Here is a 27,711-nt window from a genome sequence, read left to right as displayed (position 1 = left end):
CACAGCACAACAGTCGCATCTCAGGCTGAGTTCCAAGGACAGTGCGAACGAGGCAAGCCCAGCCGGGCCGGCACAGGCTTTTAGGCCGGGATGTAGACGCGATGAGAAACTGGAAAGATCATCGAGGCCAGGCCAGGAGATAAGCGGACCGTAGACCAGGGGCCGAGGCAACCGAACAGGATGACGAGGAGCGCCGGAGACTTTCCGACCCAAGGATGCAGTCCCCGCCGGGAGCATGGAGTCCAGGAGCACAGCAGCCGCAACCAGCAACGAGGAGGCCAAACCTGATGACGGGGGCCCGCACAGGTCAGAAGGAGGGTCCGCCCTCACAGCGGAAACAGGCGCCGCCACGGTAGTCCGCCAGGAGTTCAGTGCATCCAGGACAGCTTGAAGCGTAGGAAAATCTGTACAAGATCCGACATCCGGGCCATGCGGCGGGCCCCCAGTGCTCGCCCAGGCCCGGCAGAGACTCCCAGGGCCGGCCGCCATCTTAGGAGCCCAGCAAGTCCTCGGTCTTCGGGGACCCCGGCCTGGGTAAGACCAGAGCAAAGGAAGGTCAGCCGAACTGCGGCAAGGCGCCCCAAGGCAGGAAGGAGAGCCAACAGAAGAAGGATGTCCGTCGGTCCCCCCGTACCGCCGGCCCCGTTCTCCGGGCCCGGGCGGAAAAATTCAAAATGGCCGGGCCGGGGAACAGAAGGGGGACTCAGCCGAACAATTGAGTAGGCTCTCCCGCGAGGGGCAGCGTTCGCACCTCTGGGCCCAGGTCAGTCGGGTCGCCAACGGGCACAGCCGGCCAATCCGCACATCAGCCCCCGCGTCCAGCTCCACAGCGCCAGCAAGGGCCGAGCATCATGCTCCGTAACGTCTCGGCGCCGCAATGAGGTCCGGCCAGTCCGCCCCGGAGGCTCCGGGCGGGATCGCTGCACAGGATCGACAGCACTCAGGATCACCGGAGCAACGGGTAAGTGTCGGCGAAGCGACTTGAATACCACACACAGCAAGTAGGGCTTCCCGGGGCAGGAGTAATACAGGATAAACGAAGAGAAGCAGGCGGTTGAACGGAGCCGAGCTAAAACGCGGCCATCTCGGTCGCGAGCTAGGCTCCTCCCCCGATTGCGCTCCTTTATGATTGATTCTGTATATTTTCCTTCTGGATTTCTTGACTGCTCTATCGTGTCGTGGCCGGCCGGACTGGTTGTAGGCCCAGATTTGTATATCCTTTCTGTACAAATAAAGGTTTAAAAAAAAACAAAAAACATTGGCATACAACAGTACTGGAACTAACTTATCTGGATCAGGACCTATTGCATCTGTAGTGTCAGAGCTCCAGGTGGCATCACCTTTGTGATCTAGGACTTTCCTCAATAATCATTCTGGATTTTTGGTCTTCATTTGAGATCTCTAACAAAATTGCGGTCCTTATAGCATAGGAACATGTTTTTCGCATTCTATAGAGTTATACACTGCTCCAAGAAAAAGCCAAAATTAAATTAAAACTATAGTACAGTTATGATATTCTTGAAGTACTCAACTTTTCCTGTAAAACATCTGGGCAGCAACACAATACTACACAAAGAAATCGGGATTGATACGGGATTAATAACAAACACGAAAAAGTCAGATATTGCACGCCGAATGTTGTTTCAGCGGTTGTAATTCTGACTGAGTTGTAACCCTAGGCTAGTCTCTATCACTTCCAGCAGGAAAGTTACCTGTGATCACTAAGCAACCAAGTCTTAAACCGATGCGAAAGAATCCTCGTCCATTCCTTCGTTCAGCACACAAAGTTAAGTCGACAAATGTGCTGGTAAATAAATCCCAAACAGGCCTTTTTTACGAAAAGTACAGTTCCGTTCCCATACCACTGAGTCTCGCATAGCATTGTTGATAGGTGCAGACGTACAGTGTTTATAGTGGTACATGCATTTAAAGCTGCACATACAATCACTGATACATCTTGGGGTGTGCTATAATTTGTTCGTGCTGAAGAATCCTGGATTTTTCAAAAGATTTCCAGACTGCATAGATCTAATGCTAACCCAGGGTGTGTCATCAACCTTTCGACCCTATCTCAGATCAACCGGTCCCATCAGGACTAATGCCATTGGTCCTATTACCAGATAAAGAGGGCCTTTCCTTTTCTACTAGTGGGAAACGTATTACTTGGACATTAGCCAATCCACATACCATTAGTCATCAATGTTTAAATCTGGTATTCTTTCCAATTCAGTTGTATGGATATCCATCCAGTTCTGGACTATATCAAAGCATAGAACAATGCTGTAAGGGATAATCAATGCACTGATCTGTGGTGAAAAGTCAAAACACAGCCTGGGCCCAAACCACTTCCCCATGATGGACGTGCATTGTTCCACCTTTCAGCCCAAGACCGGCTCTGTGATTACTGCGTGAGTAACACTGTTAATAGCAGGCGCTGTTAAACTGCAGCTGAGCCATAAGACAGGACTCTTGGGTATTTATTTACCTTATCATTAAATTTTGTGTGCTGAATGAATAAATAGCCACAGATTTATGAATTGGGTATTACTTAGGTTGCTAGCCTCAGGTTCCTGACGAGTCCTAATCAACCTTTATAATATTATTTCTACATTGGTGGGTATCAGGGGTTCACAGTCACAAACAGTTTCCAGGAAGGCATCTGATGATTGGGGCTTCCTGGTCCCACCTGCATCACTGCCTGGATCTGCATTCTCCCATATCTCTATATGGCAGAGCAGCTGTGGTCAGGCCGGGAAGCCGCCACAGCCCTTTGAGCAGAGTTCTCAGTCCCAAGTAAAAAACACTGACCGCAGAGAGGGAGATCCCACCCTAGGAGTCTTCAAATGCGGAGGAATAGATATTTCCCTGGTGGCCGTGTTCCAGGATCCCTGGCTCATCGCACTGTATGGGGGGCAAAGATTACAGGAGCACACTTACCAGTGACAGGCACACTTTTTTTTGGCAAGATCAGGAACCACTGGTCATGGTTCAGGCAATCCATCCATTGTGCTGAGGGATCCGGACCTGCTTGAGTTTGCAGAGAATCCAGTAGCAGCAGAGTCTCCAGCTGAGGATATGGTGAATTTACTGTCTGCATCTGCAACCCCACTGAACACTCCCAGGCCAGGGAGGTGGACCCATGTAATCTTGAGGCACCATTGGGGGATTCTAGGAGCACGCAGACTACGGGCTCACCACTAGTCTTTGCAACGCTGAGCTCCACCTGGGTTTCACAGTGCATTTGTAGGTGGTAGTACTTTTTTAAAATCAAACTTTATTGAAGGTTTTCATTCTTACTCGCTTTATTCTCATGTCCATGTAATATCAGTAACAATAGGTGATAGAAGTAGGACTGCAGGTTTAACAATTGAATGAATAATAACTATCAATAGTGCGATGATAGGCGGGAATCACAGTATTGTGGCGATATTAGCAGCAGCATAGTTGGTTGAGTCTTTGAGCGGTTTCGTGCCACTGCACGGATGCCGACCATCATTGCTCCAGGTGTCTATTCCAGAGTCCTGGCAGAGCCAGTGTTTCTTACCATCCCTCCACCTCAAATCAGCAGGTTCTATCAAGTTGGAGTAATCTAGTTATCAGTTTGTGTCCGTCGACGTGCATGCCGGGCAGTATAGCTTTGCATCCTTCAAATGGAGTACTAGCAGGAGCTTTGTTACCAGTGTGATTGTTCGTGCCTCATGACATTCCTTGGGACGATAAGACACTCACTTATAACCCTCTTCTTGTAGGGGACTGCTGAGTCGGTTCATCCACTGCCAGTGCCTGGCATCCTATCCCTTTAATATCTGCTGTGCATGGAAAAGCTCTCTGCTGATGCTCACCTAACTACATCAGAGCCAAGTTTTTAAGGCAGGTGTATGCCAGGCCTTCCAAGCCATGGCTGTTCTCTGCACTGGTAGAAATAATGCCAGGTCTGTGAAGCTAACACTGTATTTTGCCCTGCTGGAGTGAGGGAACAGACCTCAGAGGATCTCCGATTCCAGCATTTATAGGGCGCTTGTAATACTTGGTCGGTCTTTTCTCTGGCAGCTTCTCCTCTAGGCTGCTAGTACTGGGCTCTTCTCTGGGCATGGTCCTGTTGCAGAAACCAATCCAGTACTTTTCTCTCGCTCAGCAGCAAGACAAGCTGCTTGTTAATGGCAGGTCCTAGTAGAAGTCCTTGGGCTCTCATGTGATGTTCCTGACTGGAAAGACGGCTGTTAAACGCAAGTTCTGGATCAGAGTGGTTTCTCTAACACCCTGCAGGGTGTTGCCTGAGCACCAGTCAGTGAGAAGTTGGACAACATTGACTCTGAGTTTCTGTCCTACTCTTATGTCATAGTTTCAGACAGAGTGTGTGGATTTTGCAGGTACAGCTCTGGGACTTGTTCCAACATGTTATATCCCTTTCCAGAACGGCCGGTCAAAGTCCTTGTCTTCAAGTGTTTGCATGAAAGAGGGTTGGCCTGAGAGTCTCAGGCTCTGAGAAACCCGTACATAGGCAACCACAACTAAATACACAATCAACCTGCTGCTAGTAACCTAGGGGCATAATATCAAGGCAGGCGAAATGAAATTATCGCCGCTTTTGCAGTCGTTTTCGGTCGCAAAGTGGCGATAATTTCATCACCCTATTAACAAGCTGTCGCTAACATCAGTTAGCAACAGCTTTTAGGTAATAGCGAGCGGTTTGGTGCCCGCTTTGCATGTCAGCGATATTTATCGCTAATGACATGCGAAGTGGGCGTACCCAGCCAGTTAGCGACTGAAAGCAGTCGCTAACGTCTCTATCGCCTATTAGCAAGGCAGGCGTAGCGATAAAAAAATTCACGATAAGCGCGAATATCGCTAAAAACTAACGCCTGCTCAGACCAGTTCTTAACCTGTATATCCAATGGGTGGTGGATATTCAGGTTAAGACCCTATTGGCATTAATGCCTGAATATCGCTGGTTTTCCAGCAATATTCACGCATTTCGCCGCTATCGCCAGGTATTTTATCGCATTGGAGATAAACGTTGCTAATAGCACGTTATCTCTGCGATATAATCCAGCGATGCGCGGTGATAAAAAAAATGACGCTAAGCTTCTTTAGCGATAAATATCGCTAGTTGATGATAATATGCCCCCTATGGGCACAAAGGACCAAACATTGGCACAGCTACTTTAAGAGTAAACCACTGTTTTCTGTCCACTCACACCCAGGAGTCTTCAGGAAAACACTAAAGGGGCTCTGCAATATACATTGCTCAACTGACAGGCTAACTCCACCATCTATTTCTCTCTCCATATTCACAGTGAAAATCCAAAATGGATCTCGCTTCACAGCTGAAAATACCTGTTCAGTTAACCCCTTGCCCGCGGCCGGAATTCAGCTCCTGTGCTGGACATTCCGATCGCGGGCGTGGTCATGACGGCTCCCGGCCGTCATCAGCACAGGAGCACTGTAATGCATGACGGATGGGAGCCGTCATCAGCACGCAAGGGGTTAAACAAACACATCGCTGCCACCATTGTCAGTAAAATACAGACCGGTGATCTAACAGCAGTCTGTGTCGTTGAAAGGAGGGTGCATGTAGTGTGCATCTTCAATCCAAAAAAACAGGCTCTGTTTGCAAATTGTTAAACCACTGGTCATCAATGTACATGCATGAAATACATCATGTGCGCTGAGGCCAAGAAATGGGTCAAAGCATCAGAGAAGAGTGTTCTGGGTGACCCAGGTCAGGGGTACGTGATCACAAAACTGTGTAGGGAACATTCCCGTCCCAACCTAAGGCTTTGTAGTCCCATGAGGGGAATCGATCAATGGGTTCAGCCATACATCTGTGTCTGGCTCCTCTATGCTGCACACACTTGCGCACAGTGCACCTCCTACCAGCTCTAGTCACTATCCGTGTTCTTCACAGGGATGAGCATATCTTGCAAAGAACAAATCCCCAGTCTCCAGACTCCTTAGTTAGAACTCAAGCTGGCACAGTATAAGAACAGGTTATCTCACATTCTCTCATAGACAGATGCAAAGCCACTGTGATAAATTCCTATGGGGGGAGATAGGGGTAGAATAGAGCTAGAAGCTTCATTTACTTGTGCCAGCTGATCTTCCATGACATCCTTGTCAGATTGCAAACTAAAGATTTCCTTAATGTATCCTTTGGCCCGATTTTGAGTTTGGCAGCGAGGATATTCCATCGCAGAGGCGACCAAGTAGCTTCTCTGCAAAACTGAAGGTCCTCCCGCCTTATGTAGAGATGGGCAGACCTTCTGTATGTAGATGGCAGAGACTGCTCTCTCTCTGCTGCCTACATACCCCTCTCACGACCCCGCAGAGTCAGAGGTATGGCCATGTGTCCGCCCACCCGATTTAGAGTGGGAGGACACAGCCAGTTTTTACTTTTACAAACTGTCACCCAACACCTGGCAGTTAGTAAAAATGTTTCATGACCCCACAACATGGGAGAAAACTCCCATTTTGATTGGGGTCATTGTTTTTCTTTTCTTTTTTTTTTCTTTCTTTTTTTCTTTTATTCTCAAAAACAAAATCCTTCTTGAAAATAAAAAAAGAAAATGAAAATGAGTTTTGTTGATGGAGCCACACAGCACACTTTCAATGCGTTTACAGGAACCAATATGACAGCGGCGGACATCTCTGAATTTGGTGGACTCAGTACCCTCTCCTGGGCAGGAGTAAAGTAACCTGGTAAGGACAGGCTGTAAAAAGGGGTCTAGAGATGCAAAGATCAAACTTTAAAAAGATAATGCAGTTAAAAGAATGAAGAGTGGAAGGTTCACATTAACTAAAAAAAATACAAAATTGGCTAAAATAAATAGAAAGAGATAGATCACAAATCAGAAGGGAACTGAAAGTCATTCAACTGTCTTGGAAAATGTATTTCATTAACTGAAATAATATTCTTGATATTAACGTCTAATCATCTTCATATACATTTCAGAAAATACATCCTCTCCAATAAAGATCAGGTTTCGATCTCTGAACCATGGGACAGGAGCAATCAGGTAAAATATAATTAAAAAGAATCTTACCTATTGGATGTGAACCAGATACAAGCCGACTATTTTAAAATTTCAGAACGGGTTGTTTAATTGTTTCAGTAGTTGAAGTATCTTGAAGTTTTGTTTTTTCATGAGAAGGGAAAATGTCCCCTTTTGCAAATTTATGGTGCAAGATTGGGCCTCTGTTTTATTTTTGTGTTCATCTTTGCGCTACCTCAAGAGGGGACTACATAGACTAATGTACGGAATAGCAAGGAGGCTATAGGATTTTTGGGCAATCTAGAATCCATTAATACTTGATATAAACTGTATGAATTGTTTAACCTTTCCATTGGAAACATTAAAATGTTATGAATTTAAATGTCATTGTATGGCCTTCTAGAAAGATATGAATTCAAATAAACTTCAAACATTTAAGTGAGGTATAATTCTCCCAGAGTCTCTAAAAACAGTAAATGATAAAGGCTTAAGGACCCAGAAAATGTAATGAACTTTGTTTCTGAATCACATAATTGACAGACATTATATAACCCAAAAATCATTTAAAATTACTTTCATATAAGTTATCATGGAACGTTTAATACAAATACTTTTACCACTCACTGTTTGCATTAGCCAAACCTTTACTTTCCTAGTAGTTAATTGCTCAGTGAGTACTGTTGTATAATTTTCCGGTACATAAACTTAGGTTATGTATCGGAGCGTAATAAACTTACTTTCAGTGCCAAGGTTTTAGATTCAAGAAAGATATTTAGACTGATTGTACTCCCCTGTTCCCTTCCTTGAGCTGTCTCACTGCTGAATTGCTTTTTGTTTTTCTCCAACTCTGAGGCGAAAGCAGGCTTTGACGAAGCCAATAGGTATCACCTATGTGACTGCTATTAACTTTGCCAATGCCTTTTAGCCATGTTGTTTTGCAGCGTGGCTGCTGTTCAGGAAGGCTAACATTAGTGGCATGGCATAAAGGAGAGTGGAAATAAGTACTATTGAGTAAAGTGGCATGGAGTGGAGTAGCATAGAGTGGAGTGGCGTACAGTAGAGTGGCATAGAGTAGATGGGTGTGGAGTAGAGTGACTGAGCAGAGTGGGGTGGGGTGGAGTGGCACAGAGTGCCATAACATGGGCTGTAGTGTCGTAGAGTGGCATTGCATGGGGTGGTGTAAAGTGGGGTTGTGTGGCCTAGAGTGAATTGACAGAGTGGATTTGTGTGGAGTGGCATAGAATGGAGTAAAACAGAGTAATGTAGATTGTAATGGATTGGGGCGGAGTAGAGTGGAGTGCCATAGAGTGGCTTTGTGTGGAATGGCTTGGATTGGTGTAAAGTAGTACAGTTGTAGATGTAAGTAACTAAAGTGTCAATAGAGTCAGCAGATACAGTGAAAGCAACATAAATAAAAAGTTGTATACTTGTGTTTAAAAGTAGGGAAGCACATTGCACATACAGGAATAATACCAAAACACTAACCAAAAAACATAGCGTGTTGCAGAAGGACGAGGAAGAACACATGTACTTGTCCCATGCTCCTGGGAGGAGCTAACATAAGAAAGGAAGGGAAACCTACGGGAGCTAAGTAATCGAAAGATTACAAATAAGTGACAATGAAAAAAACAAATGATCTGCTATGGGCGGGTTGTAAGCCCACTGAATTGAAAACAATTTATCTTGCAGCATAGTGCATAAGCTGTGTAGGCAAGATCTAAAAAACAAATGGATCTCAAAACTATGCTCATGCATCCACTCAAAGAATCTTGCACCCTAGATGATACCTTGTGGTTTGGTTAGTGCTTTACTATTTGCCTGAATTGGGCTTGGCGCCAGGTGAGAACAGTTACCCTCTGTACCTACTTGATTTCTTTAACTGCTGTCATCAGCTAGTGATTTTCAAAATACACATTCTATGGAATCGAAATAGTATTCTAAGCGAGCTGCCTTTGTGGCCACTTCAGGAGTTGACTTTAAAATATGAGGTGCACTCTCCACTGAGATACGCTACTCCATTTCACACATTCGTTGCTCCAAGCTTCGCCTTGTTGCCCATCACAATCCACCTAAAGTTGTACTGGAATATTTTTGTATAGCTCCATTTCTAGAAAAGAGGTATGTGTGCTTCTTCTTCTCGTAGATTTTCTAAATATATATGGTGCCCCAAAACAAATTTCCTTCTCCTTTGCTGTCTTTCCCATTTTCTTTCCTTCTGGCAATTTTCTTCATGATAATTCCAAGTTTTTTCTGAGTATGGCCTTGCCAGAGTCCTTTGGGGTTCCCATCCCAGCATTCCTCACCCAACAATATGTGTTGAAGCGTTTATTAATTGCCCAAATGGTTACATCCTAAAGTATAGCATGTGTTGACAAGCATTGTGTCTTTAATGGCATGTCAATATGCCAAGTAGCTTTGCAAACAGAATGTCACACGGGATGAGGTGTCTAAGAGGAGCGTGCAGTGCTTTGAAAGGACAGTGTTTGTGGATAGTTGCATCATGTATATATCACTGAAGGGGCTTCTGCTTTCATGTGAGCTGCAGTTGTCGAGCTTCTTCGGACCTCAGACCCTTCATTAGATTATTCATAGAAAGTGAAAGGTAAACTAAGGGTGTTTTGCTGTCATAGTTTAATTTTAACTTTGAAAATTGTTTCATTTTAGGCATGTCTTGGTTACAACAATGTGGCAACACTTACAGTATTAGCAGCAAAGAAGGGATGGGAACTAACCAGTAAAGCAAATAAAGTAAGTACATGCTGTATGTTAAAGTAGACCCTCCTGTAATCAATGCCTTGAAATAAAAATCAGCCTAATCATGTTGGGCACAACATTATAAAAGTAGAGTATGCCTAGGACTGGACAACTATTCACTTCCAAAGCAACAGATTTTTTTTCTATTTACACGGGCAATTGTCATGTAATGGAATCTTTCAATGATCAATGGGTCATCCTTCCCTCCGGCTTTTAGGTTCAAGTGAATGGCAAACTGCATGAACATAGCCAGGCTGCAGGATTGTATGTCACTACCTCGATGCCTGCTACCTTAAGGTAGATCAATATTAATACCACTAACATGACTTCAACTACATCGTTAAGGTAAATATTTACTATACTTTACTGCTGCTTGGACCACACAAATCTGTCAGGGCCACAATTGTTTATTCTAGTTCGATAGCTTCTTCGCCTACCGGAAAATAACAATGATGGCATTTGCGCAGTGAACTTTATCTCTCGTACTGAATGTTCAAGGGGTCTTGATAATGTGCCCATGAAGTGAAAAAGTAAGCAATGCAAATTCAGAGAATGTTATCCTTAATTGTCAAACACGCAAATGTATGTCAAAAGTCACCTTGTTTAAAATAGCAGTCAACAAATCTCTAGGTGGGCACATAGGCTCCACTCAAAGGTAGAAGGGGTTCTCTGTCTTGGGTTTAGTGAGTGAGGGGCACTGTGGCATTGTACGCAGTGGGGCACACACGATCTACTGCAAAAGTGGCTATGGTTACCCTTGAGACTTTTTTCCTCATTGGTAAGGTAGGGGCCAAGAGTCACCTCTATGTTAGTGCTAGGGATAAATGTGGCATCAAAACACTCTGGACATGTTGAAGAACAGAAGGACTGCACCTGCCTCCTCCTTGAGAACAATGAAGAGACTTGAAGGCCTGGACTTGCTCCCGCTTGTACCCAGGACAAAGAAGTGGACTCCAAGGTATAGTTGGCTGTCCTCCTGTGTTAGCAACAGGGGCACAAACATCTTCAACAATCTTTTTTTTCCTGAAGTGCAGTGCTGATGAGTGCCAACTGGGTCTAACTGTACCCTGCTAGTGGACTTTGCTGGAGTGAGCTTTGACCCCTTGTTGCTCAGGTTTTGGGATACTTGCCTATGTCTATGAGGAGTTTTCCTATCACCTCTGAAAACCTGGGACATGAAACATTTTTGGACTTGAAGACCGCAGAGGACTGGGACAAACCTGCCACTCTGCCTAAAACAGGACCTTGCTAGGCTGAAGAAACAGATTTTCCGTGAGGAAATTATGGCTTTATGGAGCCTTTGGCAGACATAGCCCACAATGTTTTATTCCCGAGTTAGGCAGATGTAGTGAAGCAGCTTATTTCTTACATTGTCCTCACAAATAAAATTTCTAGCTGTGACCTTTTGCACACATTTGCACGAACGACAATGTTGGATAAGTTTTTCTGAAACTAAACTTGTTTTTACATCTAGCTTTGCACAACATTATCACAACGCCCTGAACATCATGTACATAGTCTCGTTTCGCACTCTATACAAATGTCAACACAATCTTCAGCCACAGGGTGACAGGGCTATCTATAGATCCATAACATCACTAATCTATGCGCACATCACAAGGCTGCTTTCTATTATAAAAGATGAGCATTCTGATAAATTAGCAGAGGAGGTACTTCAGCTGACACGGAGTGTCCTTGCATGCTGAGAAATCACCATGTTGCGGTCTGACATCTCGTGAGACGTGTCCAGTTTGTGACCAAGACTGGTTCCTTTATTCTATCCCATCGGGTAATGGGGTTGGATCGTCCCTTGGGCGGGGGGGATTCTGGCTCTACACCTACACACTCTCTAGGTACAACTAGAGCAGGGTTTGCATATTAGGAGTACGCTAGATTACTTTTTTTTATATGCCTGCATATATACATTGTTTCAGCACCATGATAGCAATATATATATCTACTATTTATGCTTCTACTAATCACAGCAGCACACATATTTTATACAAGAATAACATTGGTTCAATAAATATTAATAAAAACGTCCCACTGTGTATTCTCTGTATATTTCTCAGAATAAGTGAGCACGAGTAATTAAGCGAAAGATTCTGTACTGTTTCCACAATTCCTGAGGGGTCAGGGTTGTCATGTTCAGTGGTTGTCAGAAGCCATTCGCTCCCTGGTAAGATTAGCGGGGCTTACGGTGGACCTGTGAGATAACTGGTCTATAGGCCAACATATCCTGCTGGGGTGTCCAGAATCAGTCTTGAAACTAAGCCCCTAGTTTATGTTGTCCAAACAATGTGCAGAGCCTACAGATTAGTAGGAACTACACTACATCAGCTTTGCTCCGCTAGAGAATTTCAAGCTCTGAAAAAGAGAGTAAGCATGTAGGTAAAAATCGTGGTTGCACAAAGGTGGCGAATGTTTCCAGCCTTCAAGAGGACTTAAGACATTTTAATTGTACTGCTCAGAGCTGTATCTCTTCAAAACTAAAAGCTTCAATGGGAACTCCTCCAATGCCTACCTGACGTTCATGGAACCCTCCTCATATACAGCCTGCTTCATTGCCCTGCTGATGGATTTCAACATCCATTTTTGAGATAGAGGCCAGATGTACTTGCATTGGCACTGAACAGCAGTGGCAAAGTGCCAAAAGCATCTAGACCAGCAAAACGAAGTCCAGCACACAGCAAAAACACAGGAGGCAAAGGCAAAAATATAGGGGAAACCCACGCCAATGATGCCAGGTCTAACATTCACCCTCTCCCCCAAGTCTGACTACGATGAGAGTTGTGAGAAAGAATCACAAAAAACACATTTTCAGTGCCAAGTGTACTCACATCAGATACCACTTGGACAAATTGATGTAAATTATTTTCAAAGCAAGTAAGCAGTCAAACTATTATACACTAAATACCATGTCTGTGGTACCTGAAAAAAAATGACAACTTTATGGAGTTCTTGAAAAAAAGTGACATCTATCATCTTGTCTCTTTATTGAAGCTCATACAGACTTGCAGATACTACACTAAAACATAAAGCACAATGGTCAAGCTTGCATTTTGACCCTGCACCAGAGACAAAGCTGCTGGACACCATTGTTAAGGTTAAACTGAGAAACCATAGATGCTGAAAGAAGAAAGGGGCAGTGATAAGACAGGAATTTGGTGACAGGAGAGGTAGACTGTGAAATGAGAGGTTAGCACTGAGAGGAGAAGAGAGTACTGAGGGGAGAGGTGGACAGTGACTAGAGAGATGGGCAGTGACAGGAGACAGAGAGAGAGAGGAAGTGAAGGAAGCTGGATAACCCAGTGGGGCGAATTCCCTCACCACAGGCAATTGTAGCTCCTTGACAGGCAAACTGTTTTTCTGAGACAGCCCTGTCTACCCCTTGATAGAGTGGAATAAAGACAGAAAGCTACTTCAGAGAATGAATGTTAGAAATCAGCCCTACCAACCCAACACTTGAATCAAGAAATTGCTCAGCACAGCACCCAAACTACTTTAGTAACATTAAATACTTTGGTATGAATGAATGAAAACCAACATGACAACAATGGGATAAGTCCCTGCAAAGATATAGAGTTTCAAACTAACAATTCCACTCCACAGTTCTCCATTCTAAATGGATAGTCTATGAAGGCTCATGCCCATTACTCACAAGTGGCAACCGGAGACTTAGCTCTCTCTCCAGGAGCACAGTACAAGCCCCAGGCTGCTTCCTGCATTCGGTCAGGCCATAGGGGCTGGGAGAGAGTTACTCTTCTTAGCCCGCCAGTTCCAGTCGTCAACTTCAAACTTCACAGATTTCCTATGGGGATGCGACTGGCTAGCATCTTCACAGTATGATGGTCTATTCTTTTCCTTCAAAGTCTGCCTAAGCCAGTAGACATTGCCCCCAACTTACAAGGTGCAGTATTTGTGCCGACACCAGAGTCCTTACCTTCCACTGGAAAGTTCCCTTTCTGAGGAGCAGCTCACGAGTGGAAGTTGACTTCCTCACTCACTTCTAAATTCCAACAAATAATTCTTACTAGAACCAGTGCAAAACCTTTTACAACTGGTCAACTGCTCTGTTTCACAGGAAAAGTCTTCTGCAGCTTCCTGTTTTGCCCCTAGAGGACACCAGATCAGCTGTATCTTATCCTATTTTAGAAACACACATAATTCTTAGTCAGATTGGTCTAACCTTTTCTCACAGTTTCAAAAGTCTCTATTCTGCTTCCAATTTCTGTGTCACATAGGTTTGTGGTCTGGCCATCTTCCCAATGTGTTCAGATTTCCATCTGTTTTCAGGATTTTGAAACCCCACACAAGTCCAGGCTCTGTGGCCTATAAGCAAACTCCAACTGCTTCCTTCTGGCCTGGATCCGGGTGCAGTTCCGATCCTGCACACAGGGCCGGACTGGGAACCAAACCCGGCCCTGGCTAAGAGCTTGGCCTACCACGGGAGGGGGAGGGCTGCTAGTGGAAAGCTTTGTGCCGCTTTTGTTGCTGGGGGGGCGATATTGCAGCTATGGTGCAAAACCAGGCCCTGGTAACAAAAATGGCCCCTCAGGGGTCCAAAACTGACCCCCACCCTCGCGGCCCACTGGGGAAATGCCCGGTGCCCGCTACAGCCAGTCCGGCTCTGCCTGCACATGGCAGGCTAACAATCTTCACAACATATGAAGATTTCAGATATACTCCGAAGCTTTGACTTTAGACACCATCAGATATAGTATACTTTAAAGAGGTAGGGCTTTGTCACTACTCCGAAGATTCACCCTCCTCTATATGTTGTTTATGGCTAGAACTCTGCAAAGTGAGTGGTCAGTTTAAGGCTTGTCAAAATATCACAACTTTTAGCAGTAAAAATGGTACATCTCTTGATGCAATAAAACTAAGTTGCTTCCACCCAAACTGTTTGCAGTATCCATGAATCCCGTTTTGCGTGGTCACTCCCATTTTCTGCTGAATTTATTACTAGCTTTTAGACTCTGCCCACTGGGGCACCAATGTCCCATTCCCAGTGTATGTACTGTTACCCCAATACATGTAGAAATTGGTTAATTTCAGATTGGCACATTGAATGTTCCTTTAAGAGCACAGTATGTGGTGTAGAAACTATATCCATGGCATGGAAACTTAAATGCCACTTGAAAACATGGCTTCAGGTCTACCAATGTAGTCTGTGAGCTTCAGTTCAAACATGCTCCCGAACTGACAAAATAACCATTGTGACAGGGGGGAAAACTCCTTTTTAAATATTAATTAGTCACCCTACTTAAGCCTTGTAGCCTGCAAGGAAGGGTGTTTGGTATTTAAAAGTGAGACGTAGAAATGTAATGTTACCATGGCCCTCAAGTGACAAGCCCCCCAAAGCAATTTTCACTGTGTAAGGCTTTGGCTGTTTATGAGAAAATTAGAGTACAAATTAAAATATGAATTCTGCAATCTCAGATTCAGGACCAAGCTTGAAAAATGTGTATTTGGCTTTTAAATCTGGGATGTGCCTTGCCATTCTGGAGTCCAGGCATCTGCTTCGGCCGAGTCAAATGAAAATGAATGCTCATAAGTCAGCGGTGTAATGCTCTGAACTTGGGCTAGCACGGCAGCCGTGCCGTTTTCAAGACAAAAGCATTACAAGTCTGGCAAGGGTGCCATTTGCTCTCAAGTGCCCCGGCCCGCACAGGTTTAGCAATTTGTTTCAGGACAGTGATTAAAGCTGAAGAATGCATGCCAAGCTGCAGTCAGTACAGCTGTCGAGAATGTTCTTCTATAGTGAAGATAGGAAAGGAACGTGCACATTCATTCTGCACAAGGAAGAAAATAGAACATCCTGATTTTAGTTGATTCACTGAGAACTGATTTTATTGGGAGAGGAATGTATTTGTTTCTTCTCTTGGCACTTCAAAGAGCATTTGGTTTGGTAAGGGTTGCGGAAAATTGGCAAGTGCAATAATCACTTCATGGTTTCTTGCAACATAGCAGCCACTACTTAGTCACCAGCTCTGTTTTTGCTCCTACACAGATTACTACCTTATGACTTACATGAGAATAAATTCAGCTCTGACGTGGTCATGAAGTGCATGTTTGATGACACTGTAGGCTAAAATATCCAATGGGGTTTCTGGCCTAGGTGCTATCTCAGTAAGCAATAGGCCGGCCATGGTAGAATTCTTAAAATTAACCACAATACAGTCGCCAGCTAAATTTGTGGGGTGAGGACCCACCCATGATACCCTCCTAACCATGTTAATATGATCTTGGATACTTGTTTACCCAGTGCACCACCTTATTTTTAGGTCTCGCCTACGCAGCGCGCATGCGCTGCATAGGCAAAAAGAACTTTTGTTAACTGTACGGCTTTACAGCCAAACACGTGCATGCGTTCCATTGCCTTCAATGGCAGTGTGTGCACGTGTGGCGATTCACTTGCGGGAGCGAGCGCCACCATATGGTGGCAATTATCGCTCCCGCAAGTAAATCGCGCAGGCCCCCCCACCTCTCCCCCTGCTGCCGCGCAAGCTTGTTATTTATTCATATGGTGAAACATTTCTGTGGTGCAAACTTTTAGCGTTGCTCAGCAATGCTGATTTGTAAGTGTAGGTGTAGGTTTTTGTTTCCACAGGAAGGTAAATGTCCTGCCATTGGACAGACATGCAAAGGCTGTGGGAAGGAGAACCATTTTGTAATGGTTTGCAAGGTGAAGGAAAAAGTAAGGGTGTCATGGCGTGAAGACAAAATGTCTGCCCGAATATTCCAGAAGGGAGGTTCAATGCATTCTCACAGGGCCAAGCAACAACACCAGTAAAGACAAATCCCCACCAAATTATGTCAATCACCATTCAAATCATCGTCAGAGATGTTCTTCAGTATCAATATCAAGTGAAAGTAAAGAAGATAGTTATGCAATGTCAATGTTTACATCAGAAAATTGTGGACATATTGGACGGGACACATGTGAAAAAAACATCAGTCACAGAAACATTAACATGGGAAATAACCCAAATAATTCAAACATTGTCCGAGGATTACACTGAAAATAAATAGTTGTTCAATACCTTTCATTTTTGACAGTGGTGCCTCAATAAATAAATGCCTGAGGAAAAATACAATGAGCTGTCTCCATTGCCATGACTTATGCCATTGAAACCTAAGTGAATACTTGGGCTGCATCAAAGCCATTAAAAAGTCAAGGTTCTTTAGTAGCAATAATGAAACACAAGAAAAACAAAGTACTCGCACCCACATGCATGTGCTTCAAGGTACAGCGTCAAGTGCATGTCTACTCAGTTTCAGCACAGCTGTGGATATGGGACTGATATCAATTAACTACAACATGAATGCTCACCATGAAATACTAAGTCAGTTTCCTGCGCTATTTCATGGGTTAGAAAAACTTAAGCCTTAAGTACAGTTGCATATTAATGAGGACGTCTGTCTGGGGCTCAAAGACACAGACAAGTTGCATTTAATTTACGAAACGCCGCTGAAAAAGAACTTTAATCGTTACTCAAACATGATATCATTGAGAATTCTACTGGTCCAACACCATGGGTTTCTCCTACAGTGCCAGTACCCAAAAAAGACTGGGAAGGAGCTGCATGCATCTGCGTTGACATGTGTTAAACTTTCAAAGCACTTGAAAGAGAACGACATCCAGGTCCGCACATTGCTGACATTACACAACTGAATGGTGCATAGGTCTTTTTGCAACTTGATTTAAATAAAGGATATCATCAGTTGGAGCTCTAAGAGAATTGCAGGTACATTACAACCTTTTCTACATATATTGGTCTGTTCCGATATAAAAGACTGAGTTTTGGAGTGTCATCAGCTGCAGAGCTGTTGTTGGGTTGGTTTACAGGGGTGGGTTAGGGTAGGTAGGATGCACTGGGTTCTAGTCATTATATACCTCAGGCACACCATTTATGTTGTAATATTATAACAAAAATATACGTCAATTTCTCCTTGATCTGAATAAAACGGTTATGCACAGGAACGTATGAACAGCATGCGACATGAGGTTGTGAAATGATAGGTATGTAACTTTCAAATAATTTCTTTACTGCACTAAAATGTATGAAGAATTGCTCAAACATGTAATGTGCACCCGAAATACCCAATAAAGTTTGTCTTAAAAAAAAATCAGCTGCAGAACTGTTGCAAGATGCCATTTGACGTATCATACAGCCTGTCATGAATGCTTTCAATTATAGAGATATATTGATTTTCGGAGCTACGCAGAAGAAGCGCGATAAAGCTCTCATGCAAGTGTGTCAAGCTGAAATTCTGTGGCCATATACTTTCTGATGGGGGTATGACACCCGAACCAGCTAAAGTGCAAGCGTTGTCAACTGCCAGTCCCCTACAAGATATTTCCATTTTACATTCATTCCTGGGCATGGCCAGCTACTGTTCTGAATACATACGAGATTTTGCCACGGTGGTAAGTGCTTCGTTGAGAAACCTGATAAAAAAAAGTTTCATTTCATTGGTCACATGAACACGAGCAAAGCTTTAAGAGAATCAAACAAGCTAATGAGAACGCTACTGAAAAGGCATACTTTGATCCAAAGCTTCAGACAGAGGTTGTTGTTGACGCTAGCCCAGTCAGGGTAGGTGCAATCCTTCCATAGGCCATGGAACACCGAAACAGAACGTGTCTAATCACAGCCTGAGAAGGAAAGTTTAGCAGTGGTGTTGGCTTGTGAACACTTCCATGTATTCTTATATGGATAGCCTTTTATATTTGTGGCCGATCATCAAGCCTTATTGACCATCTTTGGCAATCCAAAGGCCAAGAGGCTTCCTCACATTGAACGTTGGGGTCTGTGGTTATATGAATACAATAACACAATTGTACACCATCCAGGAAAAGATCAAAACCCTGCAGACTACTTCTCAAGACAGTTTATACAAGGTCATGGTACCCCTTGCAAGACAGCTGAGGCCTACATGAAGGTCATTGGGAAATCAAACACACCAGCTGCCATTTTGATAGAACAAATTGTTACTGCCATGAGTTAAGATAGTGACATTTTAAAGGACATTATCACACATCAGTTTTGAAACCAGCATTCTTGACCTCTTGACAGTGAATACCAGAAGTTCGAAAATGTTGAAGATGAATTGTCCGTTACTCGAGAAGGCATTATCCTGAGAGGTTTTGAGAATTATTATTCTGGAAAGCTTACGACAAAAGATAATTGAGGTGGCCCACAAAACAAGCTCTCCGAGACCAAGTCTTGTTTTCTCATCTCGGCGAGAGAGTTTAAAGAGTGTTAAAGGCCTGTCACCTCCGCAACTACCTATTATCGAAAACTACTCAACATACCTTAAACATAAAGAGTTGCTGAAGCATGCATGGGAAAGAATTGCCGTTGACTTCAATGGTCCTTTTGACAATGGACTTCACCTGATAGTGATTGTTATTGAATATTCACATTTTCCATTGATGGAAATCTCTTGTCTGTCACTCAAGAAAGAGTCATCGATAAATTACACAGCATGTTTGAGAACTGGGGTGTTCCTGCGATTGTTAAATCTTGCAATTGCCAACCTTTCAACAGTCAAGAGTTCAGAGACTTTCTTGATCATCTTAATGTGAAGCATCAGAAAGCACACCAGTGTTCATCCTTCAAGCCTTCAAGGGGCAGCCGAAACTTGAATGGACCCTCCGCGGCTCGCGGTGGAGCGCAACCGAGGCCCTCCCCTTCACTGAGAAAGGGAGTAGCCCAGAGTACATGGAGAAGTCCTGTGATTGGTAACTGTGCCTGGGCTGCAGCTCCCAAAGAAAGGCTACTGATGGTAAACTTGTACAAGAGAAAGTTATTCACACATGGTTATCTTTTGGAAAACTAGAAGATCTTCGTGTAAACATTCTTAATACTTTTGTGTGCCTTACAACAGTAAATAAACACACTGTCATAATTTTGTTTCAGATCAAAATGTTTACTCATGAAGAAAATGATGTTCTGTCAATAATGATGGAGATGCAAGTGGGAGTACCATCTAGCAAAGCCTTCTTTCTTTTGTCTGACCTCCGCTTCCGGCCACGTTGGGACAGTCATTATTTGTAAGCACTTATCTAAAACTACTCTCTTTTTTAATGTTCTGATAGTTCTTTTGTTGGTAATTAATAATTATGGATTCTTTCAGTTTGTTCTTGAAACCTTATTTAGGAGTGTTAATAATATATCAATATAGGTATGGAATAGTTAAAATGGCGGATCAATATCATAACCTCTTATTACATTGGACTGCAGAAATGGCTCAGCTCATAGTTGGTAACAGTTCTCTGCCCAACCCTCAAGAAAAAAGCACTGACCAAGCCAATGGGTGTGGTGTTACCAATGACTGTTATGTTTTGTAATGATTTGTGTAAAGATTTATTTCAAAACATTTTGTTTCATCAAAAAGCACACGTTAGGGCAGTAGTACCTGACACTGAAGGGGAATACTGTTTCTATGTAAGTGTGCATTGGCAGGAGCAGAAGGCTGTCACTCACAGTGAAGTTAGCCAAGGGCTGAAGAGGGCTGCCCCATCGCCCCAAGCTGTAGTGGGGGGGAGAAAAATGTGATTTATACAACCGATCAATGGATTAAGAGGGCTGGATGTAAACCCCTATAAGTAAATATATATATATTTATATATGTATATACAAAGTAATACATGATGGCACCATGAACGTCATTTAGGGGTTGCCAGGGGGTTGGCTTGCCCTTTGCTACCCCTGGCTCTACCTTTGGAACCACCGGCTTTGGGGTAAGCAGGACAATTGTCTGAAACGCATTGCTGCAGTGCTTCCTCATGCAAGAGAAGAACGCAGAGAAATTGATCAGACACTTTGCAGTTGGCCATGCATGTATAATAAACAGGCATTTTACTTTTGTAAAGACTGAAATTGAAAATAAACCCTATTCCCATGAAAACAATTATATAAAAGAAGCAGGAGAGAGCTTGTTTTGGCATTTGTGTCCTTTTGTGAGTTACACAGACCTGCATGGCGTTTGACACAATGCTCTTGTTATAACTGCAAGAATTAAACTGAAGGATCTGTACGTCTAATAAAAGGGAACATTGTGAGATACAGGCAAGCTGTCATGTTATGCAATGAAGAGGGCTACCTACATCATAGTGTTTGTTTGTACATTTTCATCTAAATGTATCCATAATTATTTTGTGCTTGTCTTATTTGTATTTAGCTATATTTATTTTTGTGTTCTGTGAAATTTCGACAGGTGTTCCAAACAGTGGACACCCCCTTCAATAGAGGGAGAATACGAGGGCTCTCAAAAGCGGTGGAGTTTGTATTATTCCATAGGCCTGTGTTTTTCGAAGTATCAGACCAGGTATGCTCCGATGAAGGCAATCATTCCTACTAAGTTTGGGGTGACCCCTGAGAAGTACCACCTGAGGTTCAAGGACCGCTACAAGCACCCAAATCAGCCCTGGGTGGATTTCTTGGATTATACCAGCAAGACACTGAAGGGCTGGGTGAGGGGCAGCAAAGTGAATGATTTTAGTGGGCTGTATAACCTAATTCTAAGGAAGCACATGCTCAATACCTGTTTTCTAGAGCTGTGCCAACACCTAGTGGATAGCTGGCTTACTAATCCCAGGAAGCTTGCTGAGGAGGATGACCTCGGGGATCAGCACCAGAGTGCCTAAGAAGGTGTCTGTGGAGGACTACCAGTAGGGTAGTAGGGGACCCCAAAATAAGACAAGCATGTGTAATGCAAGCGGACTCGCCTTTGGGACCTTATATGTATTTATCTATGCAGCACATTAGCCTGGGTGCTGAAAAATCTACATGGAGTGAAAGTTAGCACCAAACTGCGGAACACGCCAGGTATGGGAACACATGGACAGAAATACTGCCTACCAGAGGGAAATTGTATTGTCCAAAGCTCTGTTTTTAAATAAAATCAGCCTATTCGGTGGTCATATCACTGAAAATACAAGATTTAAAAAAAATATTATTGTCTACGGGTGCTCGTTGAATACAAATTTCTATCGCCTGGAATCTAGGGAATGCTAAAGTGATTCTGGTATTTTACTGTCCTCTTCTGGTCGTTTTCTATCAAGAAAGTTAAATATAGGCAGTTGACAGAAATCTACAAAAAAAGTCCCTAAGTAGAAAGCAATTCTGGTATTTTGCTGACCTCTACTGATCGTTTTCAATCAAGATAGTCAATTAGAGGCAGTTCAACAGGCAGAAAGCAATTCTGGTATTTTACTGACCTCTACTGGTCGTTTTGTATCAAGACAGTTAAATAGAGGCAGTTGAACAGAACAAAAAAAGTCCCTAAACAAAGGGGGAAGCAGACAAATCCTAGGGCTGATCTCCAGATCCCTCAAAGCACAAACAAAGATCTTTCAGACAGCGCAAGCTAAAAAACAGGGTAGATAAAAAAAAACTAAGTGTTCTCTCAAAGTCCTCAAAACAGTACACATGGGAAAGGTGCCACTCCCACTCTGGCCACCAGAAGAAAGGCTTCACAGACCAGAAAACTGGAAGGTTTGTCCTAAGTGCTATAAGTATGGGCATATGAAGGGGGATGTCAAGTGAATAAAATCAACAGATCAACAATAGTATCTTGGAAGAAAATCTTTAATTCAAACTGAAACATATATATTTAGTAACTAAAACAAATTCCCACCGCCATCCGCAGTGAAGAATGTGATTGTTTGCTTTTACAATTTAACAATTTTAGGATTGGTTCATAGGAGGAAATCACAAACCCTGGGATATTTTTTGCTTAGTTTCCTAGCTCCATTATTAAAGAACATCATATCTTGAATTCTTCATTATAGCTTACGAATTTCTATTAGACAATCTAGAAGGGCTTTGTTTTGTGGAGCGAAAAATATTTTCAGCACACGTCATCAAAGAGCACAGGAACCCCGGGACCAAGCATTTTCTCTTTTTTTTTCTTAAATTCTGGTCATAACAACAAGTGGGTTCACCATGAAGCAACACATGCATAGGATACGGCTGACACCCCAGTCCCTAACTGGTGCACCCCAGGAATGTGGAGCACCCAAGCTTCCCAAAAATTAAGGCGAAACATTGCGCGTCAACAGGTTGAAATTGAGAAAAGCAGCTGATTTACAAGTGCTTGTGGTTTTAGTCCTCATCCTCGAAGGAAGCAGAAGAGGTTGAGATCTTGCAGAGTCGGGATGAATGGAGCACATCAGAGATTTGTGAGGGATTTTCCCCAAGCATTCATGTTCCTTTCATGTAGGTTTTTAATGGTCGCCAAACCCTGTCAAATGTATATTGTGTGTCATTCACGGTAGGGACAGTTTCTCCACTGCATAGATATTCCACAGTGTCCTCTACCATATGCTCAGAGAGGAGCAGATTGTAAGTTTCCACACATGGGCTGTTAGTCTAGCTGCCAACAATAAATATAAAAAGCGTTGTCGCATGGGCATGGTTAAAGTGTATATCCCTTGGATTGCCTTGTAAGTAGGTGGTGGAACGTAATGGTACAGTGAGGTCCATGATGTTTATAATCACGTCTTGTATCTCCCTTCAAAAGCTCTGTAGATGAGTGCAGGTCCACCACCTGGCTAGCAAGGTACCCTTCTTTCCACAACCTCTCCACTAGTTGTCTAGGTTGCCAAGCGTGGCGTGTAGTCTCGTTGGAGTCAATTACCATCTAGTCATTATCTTATAACTGTTCTCCTTACGTAGGGCACAGATGGAGGATTTGGCTATCCCTAGACCATATTTTGTCCCATGTGTCCTTCAGTATGTGGCGATAGAGCCATGTGATACATTTGTCTTGTCGTTTGTTGGCAACTATGGTTTCTAGGGGTGTTTTATTCCTGTTTTGTGCTCTGTTCCTTTGCTCAGTGTAAGAGCTGTGTGAGTCTATAATAGACTGCTGCAGCCAGAGAGTGGCATGGAGTTCAAATTGTGCTATCAAGTCGGGCCCCCTGCATAAATGTCTACAAAACCTGGATGGGTTAAAGTCACCCACAGTCAGAATTGGGGCCTGACATACCCAGTCCAAAAGAGGCTTTATACAGTATGGGGGTCATCAGTGAGTAGAAGGAAGTGACACAATTCTTTCTGGCTATCTGATGTAAGTAATCCAAAAGGTTCAATGTGGGCTGTAACAGTATGCTTGAGGCTGGGTGGGTATTTGATAGCAACCACAGGAGGTAAGCCAGTGGTATCGGCCAGTTTGCTTGCTCCATCAAAACCAATATTTACCTCCAAAGCTATGGTTCCAGTTTAACGCTAGTCTGAGCTGCGCCGCCTGTAAGTACAACTGAAAAACGGGAAGGCCAAAGCCCCCATTTATAAATGCCTCCATAGGGTGGTACGTGTGACCTTGGCAGAATGATTTTCCATATAAAGGACAGTAGCTTGGCCTGCAGTGGGGCCAATGTACCTTGGAAAAATGTCAAGGTTATCGTCTGGGCAACATTGAGTTGGTTAAAAAAGTGCCATCCATGTTATCTCAAGCATGTCCCAGCTGGAGGTGGGGAGAAATTAATCTCGAACAACCCACTCACCTTTTGTATGGTAAGCTGATTTCCAAGTAGGTTGTGGGACCTTGCTTTCTTGTGGAACACTGAGACCAGAGTGGGAAGCCAAGAGCCCCATTCTGTGGGATTTATCTGTTAGTTTTAAACCCTGAGACTGCTGCAAATGTATTCAGTTTGGCTTGTAATGCTGGTAGCTTCCGTTATAAGGCAGAGGATATCATCTGTAAACAAGGCTAGTTTATGCGTGTCCCCTACCCAAAGGCCCTTTATTATGGGGTTGTGGACCGTACGTTGGACCAGTGGTTTCATAATCAGGGTAAACAAAAAGGCCAACAGAGGGCACCCCTGATAAGTGCCTCTAGTAAAGAGGATTGTTTCAGGGTACTCCCCATTTATTCAAACTTTAGTGATGGGTTTGGAGTAATTATCATTATTGAAGGTTATTAGCTGTTAAGTTTAAGTGGTTAAGGAGCTTTTTGAGACTCTTTCAAAGGCCTTCCCTGTGTCCAGTGAAATAGAGCGCCAGTATGTGTTTCTGTTCCACTTAGTCCATTAAGCCCGTAGCTAGTCATTTAGTGCCCCCAGTGTTATGATTTTTGACAAATCAAGACTGTTGAGGAACTATGAATCATGGCCACATTTTGTGGAGGCGATTGGCCAAGAGGGAGGTGAATAATTTTATGTTGCTCTTCAGCAGCTCAATAGGCCGATAAGAACCACAGCATGCCAGGTCTTTGCTAGGTTTTTGTTTGACAGTAAGGTGAGGTTCCATCATGGAATCCATTACCATGTGCATCACCAGAATATTATTAAAGACCTTAATTAGAGGGGCTATTAGGAATGTTCTAATGGTTTTATAGAAAGAAGCCAGGAGACCAGTTGGTCGAAGTGCCTTCCCACCAGGAATTACTCAAATTGTTATCCTCACCTCTTCTTCAGGTATGGCCTCATTTAGAGGGTCGGTACAAAAGGGGGTGGTGATGGACGGAGCATCTGAATCAATCAAACACTCACACCCAGTCAAAAGATCTGGGTTTAATCCATCACCGTTCTTTAACCCACTCTGCCACCCCAGTTCAGACATGGCTATATGCAAATCAGTCTGACCCTGTGCCTCATGGGAACAGTCCAGCCCGAACTGCCAAGCCATGTCTTCCCTGGACCGGAAACAAGCTTCCGAGGACCGGTTTCTGCCATTCCAGCCGTCTTCAGCCCGGCTTGCTTGAATCCAGTGGCAAAGTGAGCAAGGGACTCACGTCTGAGCATACCCTGCCACACTTATGGCGGCCAAAAGCGGTACAAAAGGGGGTGGTGATGGACGGAGCATCTGAATCAATCAAACACTCACACCCAGTCAAAAGATCTGGGTTTAATCCATCACCGTTCTTTAGCCCACTCTGCCACCCCAGTTCAGACATGGCTATATGCAAATCAGTCTGACCCTGTGCCTAATGGGAACAGTCCAGCCCGAACTGCCAAGCCATGTCTTCCCTGGACCGGAAACAAGCTTCCGAGGACCGGTTTCTGGCATTCCAGCCGTCTTCAGCCCGGCTTGCTTGAATCCAGTGGCAAAGTGAGCAAGGGACTCACGTCTGAGCATATCCTGCCACACTTATGGCGGCCAAAAGCAGTACAAAAGGGGGTGGTGATGGACGGAGCATCTGAATCAATCAAACACTCACACCCAGTCAAAAGATCTGGGTTTAATCCATCACCGTTCTTTAGCCCACTCTGCCACCCCAGTTCAGACATGGCTATATGCAAATCAGTCTGACCCTGTGCCTCATGGGAACAGTCCAGCCCGAACTGCCAAGCCATGTCTTCCCTGGACCGGAAACAAGCTTCCGAGGACCGGTTTCTGGCATTCCAGCCGTCTTCAGCCCGGCTTGCTTGAATCCAGTGGCAAAGTGAGCAAGGGACTCCTGTCTGAGCATACCCTGCCACACTTATGGCGGCCAAAAGCGGTACAAAAGGGGATGGTGATGGACGGAGCATCTGAATCAATCAAACACTCACACCCAGTCAAAAGATCTGGGTTTAATCCATCATCGTTCTTTAGCCCACTCTGCCACCCCAGTTCAGACATGGCTATATGCAAATCAGTCTGACCCTGTGCCTCATGGGAACAGTCCAGCCCGAACTGCCAAGCCATGTCTTCCCTGGACCGGAAACAAGCTTCCGAGGACCGGTTTCTGGCTTTCACTGGATTTTCACTGGATTCAAGCAAGCCGGGCTGGGGACGGCTGGAATGCCGGAGGCCGGTCCTCGGAGGCTTGTTTCCGGTCCAGGGAAGGCATGGCTTGGCAGTTCGGGCTGGACTGTTCCCATGAGGCACAGGGTCAGACTGGTTTGCATGTAGCCATGTCTGAACTGAAGTGGCAGAGTGGGCTAAAGAACGGTGATGGATCAAACCCAGATCTTTTGACTGGGTGTGAGTGTTTGATTGGTTCAGATGCTCCGTCCATCACCACCCCCTTTTGTTCCTCATTTAGAGGGTCTACATGCATGTGTTGTATTGGTGGTGTGTATTCCCTAATGTAATCATCTTGTCTCCGGGGATCTAAATACTTCCCACTGAGCATTACAGTATAATAGCGGATCAACTCCTGGACAGTGTCAATAAATTCCTGCCCTCTTCTCATATGACTTGAATAAAGTTCAAAGTAAAAAGCTGTCACAGCTTATAAGCTACAAGTTTGTCAACTTTATCACCTCTCTCATAGTACTTTTGATGTAAATATAATAATTTCTTAACGGCATCTTGCTTCATATTCGCTCGAGTTTCCCGCCCACCTGCCTCCGCTCCCTCTGTATTCTGGGGGGCTGCTTTAGGGTGTGATGAACTTCCGGTTGTTAAAAATGAGCTTCCAACTCCACCTTTTATGGCCTAGCCACCCTTATTACATTGGAAGTATGGAATATTAATTCTCCCCACACACATGTATAAATGCTTTAGTGGCAACCCACAATACCGCTGGTGTCACCTCCCCATTGGTATCACAGTTGACGGATCTCACAGTGCCCGAACCTTCACTATTCACAGACCAGGAGTCAGTTTAAGGGGCCACAGAGGGCCCAAAATTAATCCAATTATAAAATGATTGTGAAGGACCTTTTCTCCTATAGCGGAGTCCAGAATCCTATGGGAGAGTGTTAGAGAAACTGAAACAAAATCTATACACTTGTACAACTTGGAAAAAAAGTAAAATCCTTTTCATTAACTTGTTGATGGCACCGTATCCCCAACAGGTTGAGATTTGACATCCTCGGTGGTAGAGGCGTATGGGCCTCAGGACAGTGGAGCCGTTGTGAGAATATGTTAAGTTTGTGGTCAAGAATAGCAATAAAGTCCCCTACCAAAGTGGGTTATCCAGCTGCTAAGTTTGCATCACCAGAAAAAAGAACAGAAAAAGTTGTTCTTTCTCCTCATTCGGGCATACGAGGAGAGCACCAGAGGCTGGTACAGGCCCC

General features: G+C 44.0%; 1 protein-coding gene across 2 annotated transcripts in view; it reads left to right on the top strand.

The window, feature by feature from the left end:
- The window catches only part of ACOT12 (acyl-CoA thioesterase 12), a 480,317-nt gene that overhangs the window by 376,541 nt on the left and 76,065 nt on the right, over positions 1 to 27,711 (top strand). For both annotated transcript variants that reach the window (XM_078677332.1, XM_078677331.1), the window contains exons 10-12: positions 6,953 to 7,016; positions 9,657 to 9,740; positions 19,676 to 19,809. In XM_078677332.1, coding sequence (XP_078533458.1) covers positions 6,953 to 7,016; positions 9,657 to 9,740; positions 19,676 to 19,809 — 282 coding nt within the window. The remainder of the gene's footprint in view (positions 1 to 6,952; positions 7,017 to 9,656; positions 9,741 to 19,675; positions 19,810 to 27,711) is intronic.

Source organism: Lissotriton helveticus, chromosome 2_1, assembly GCF_964261635.1.
Source record: "Lissotriton helveticus chromosome 2_1, aLisHel1.1, whole genome shotgun sequence".
Taxonomy (NCBI): domain Eukaryota; kingdom Metazoa; phylum Chordata; class Amphibia; order Caudata; family Salamandridae; genus Lissotriton; species Lissotriton helveticus.
This window is presented reverse-complemented; position numbering and strand designations above follow the sequence as displayed.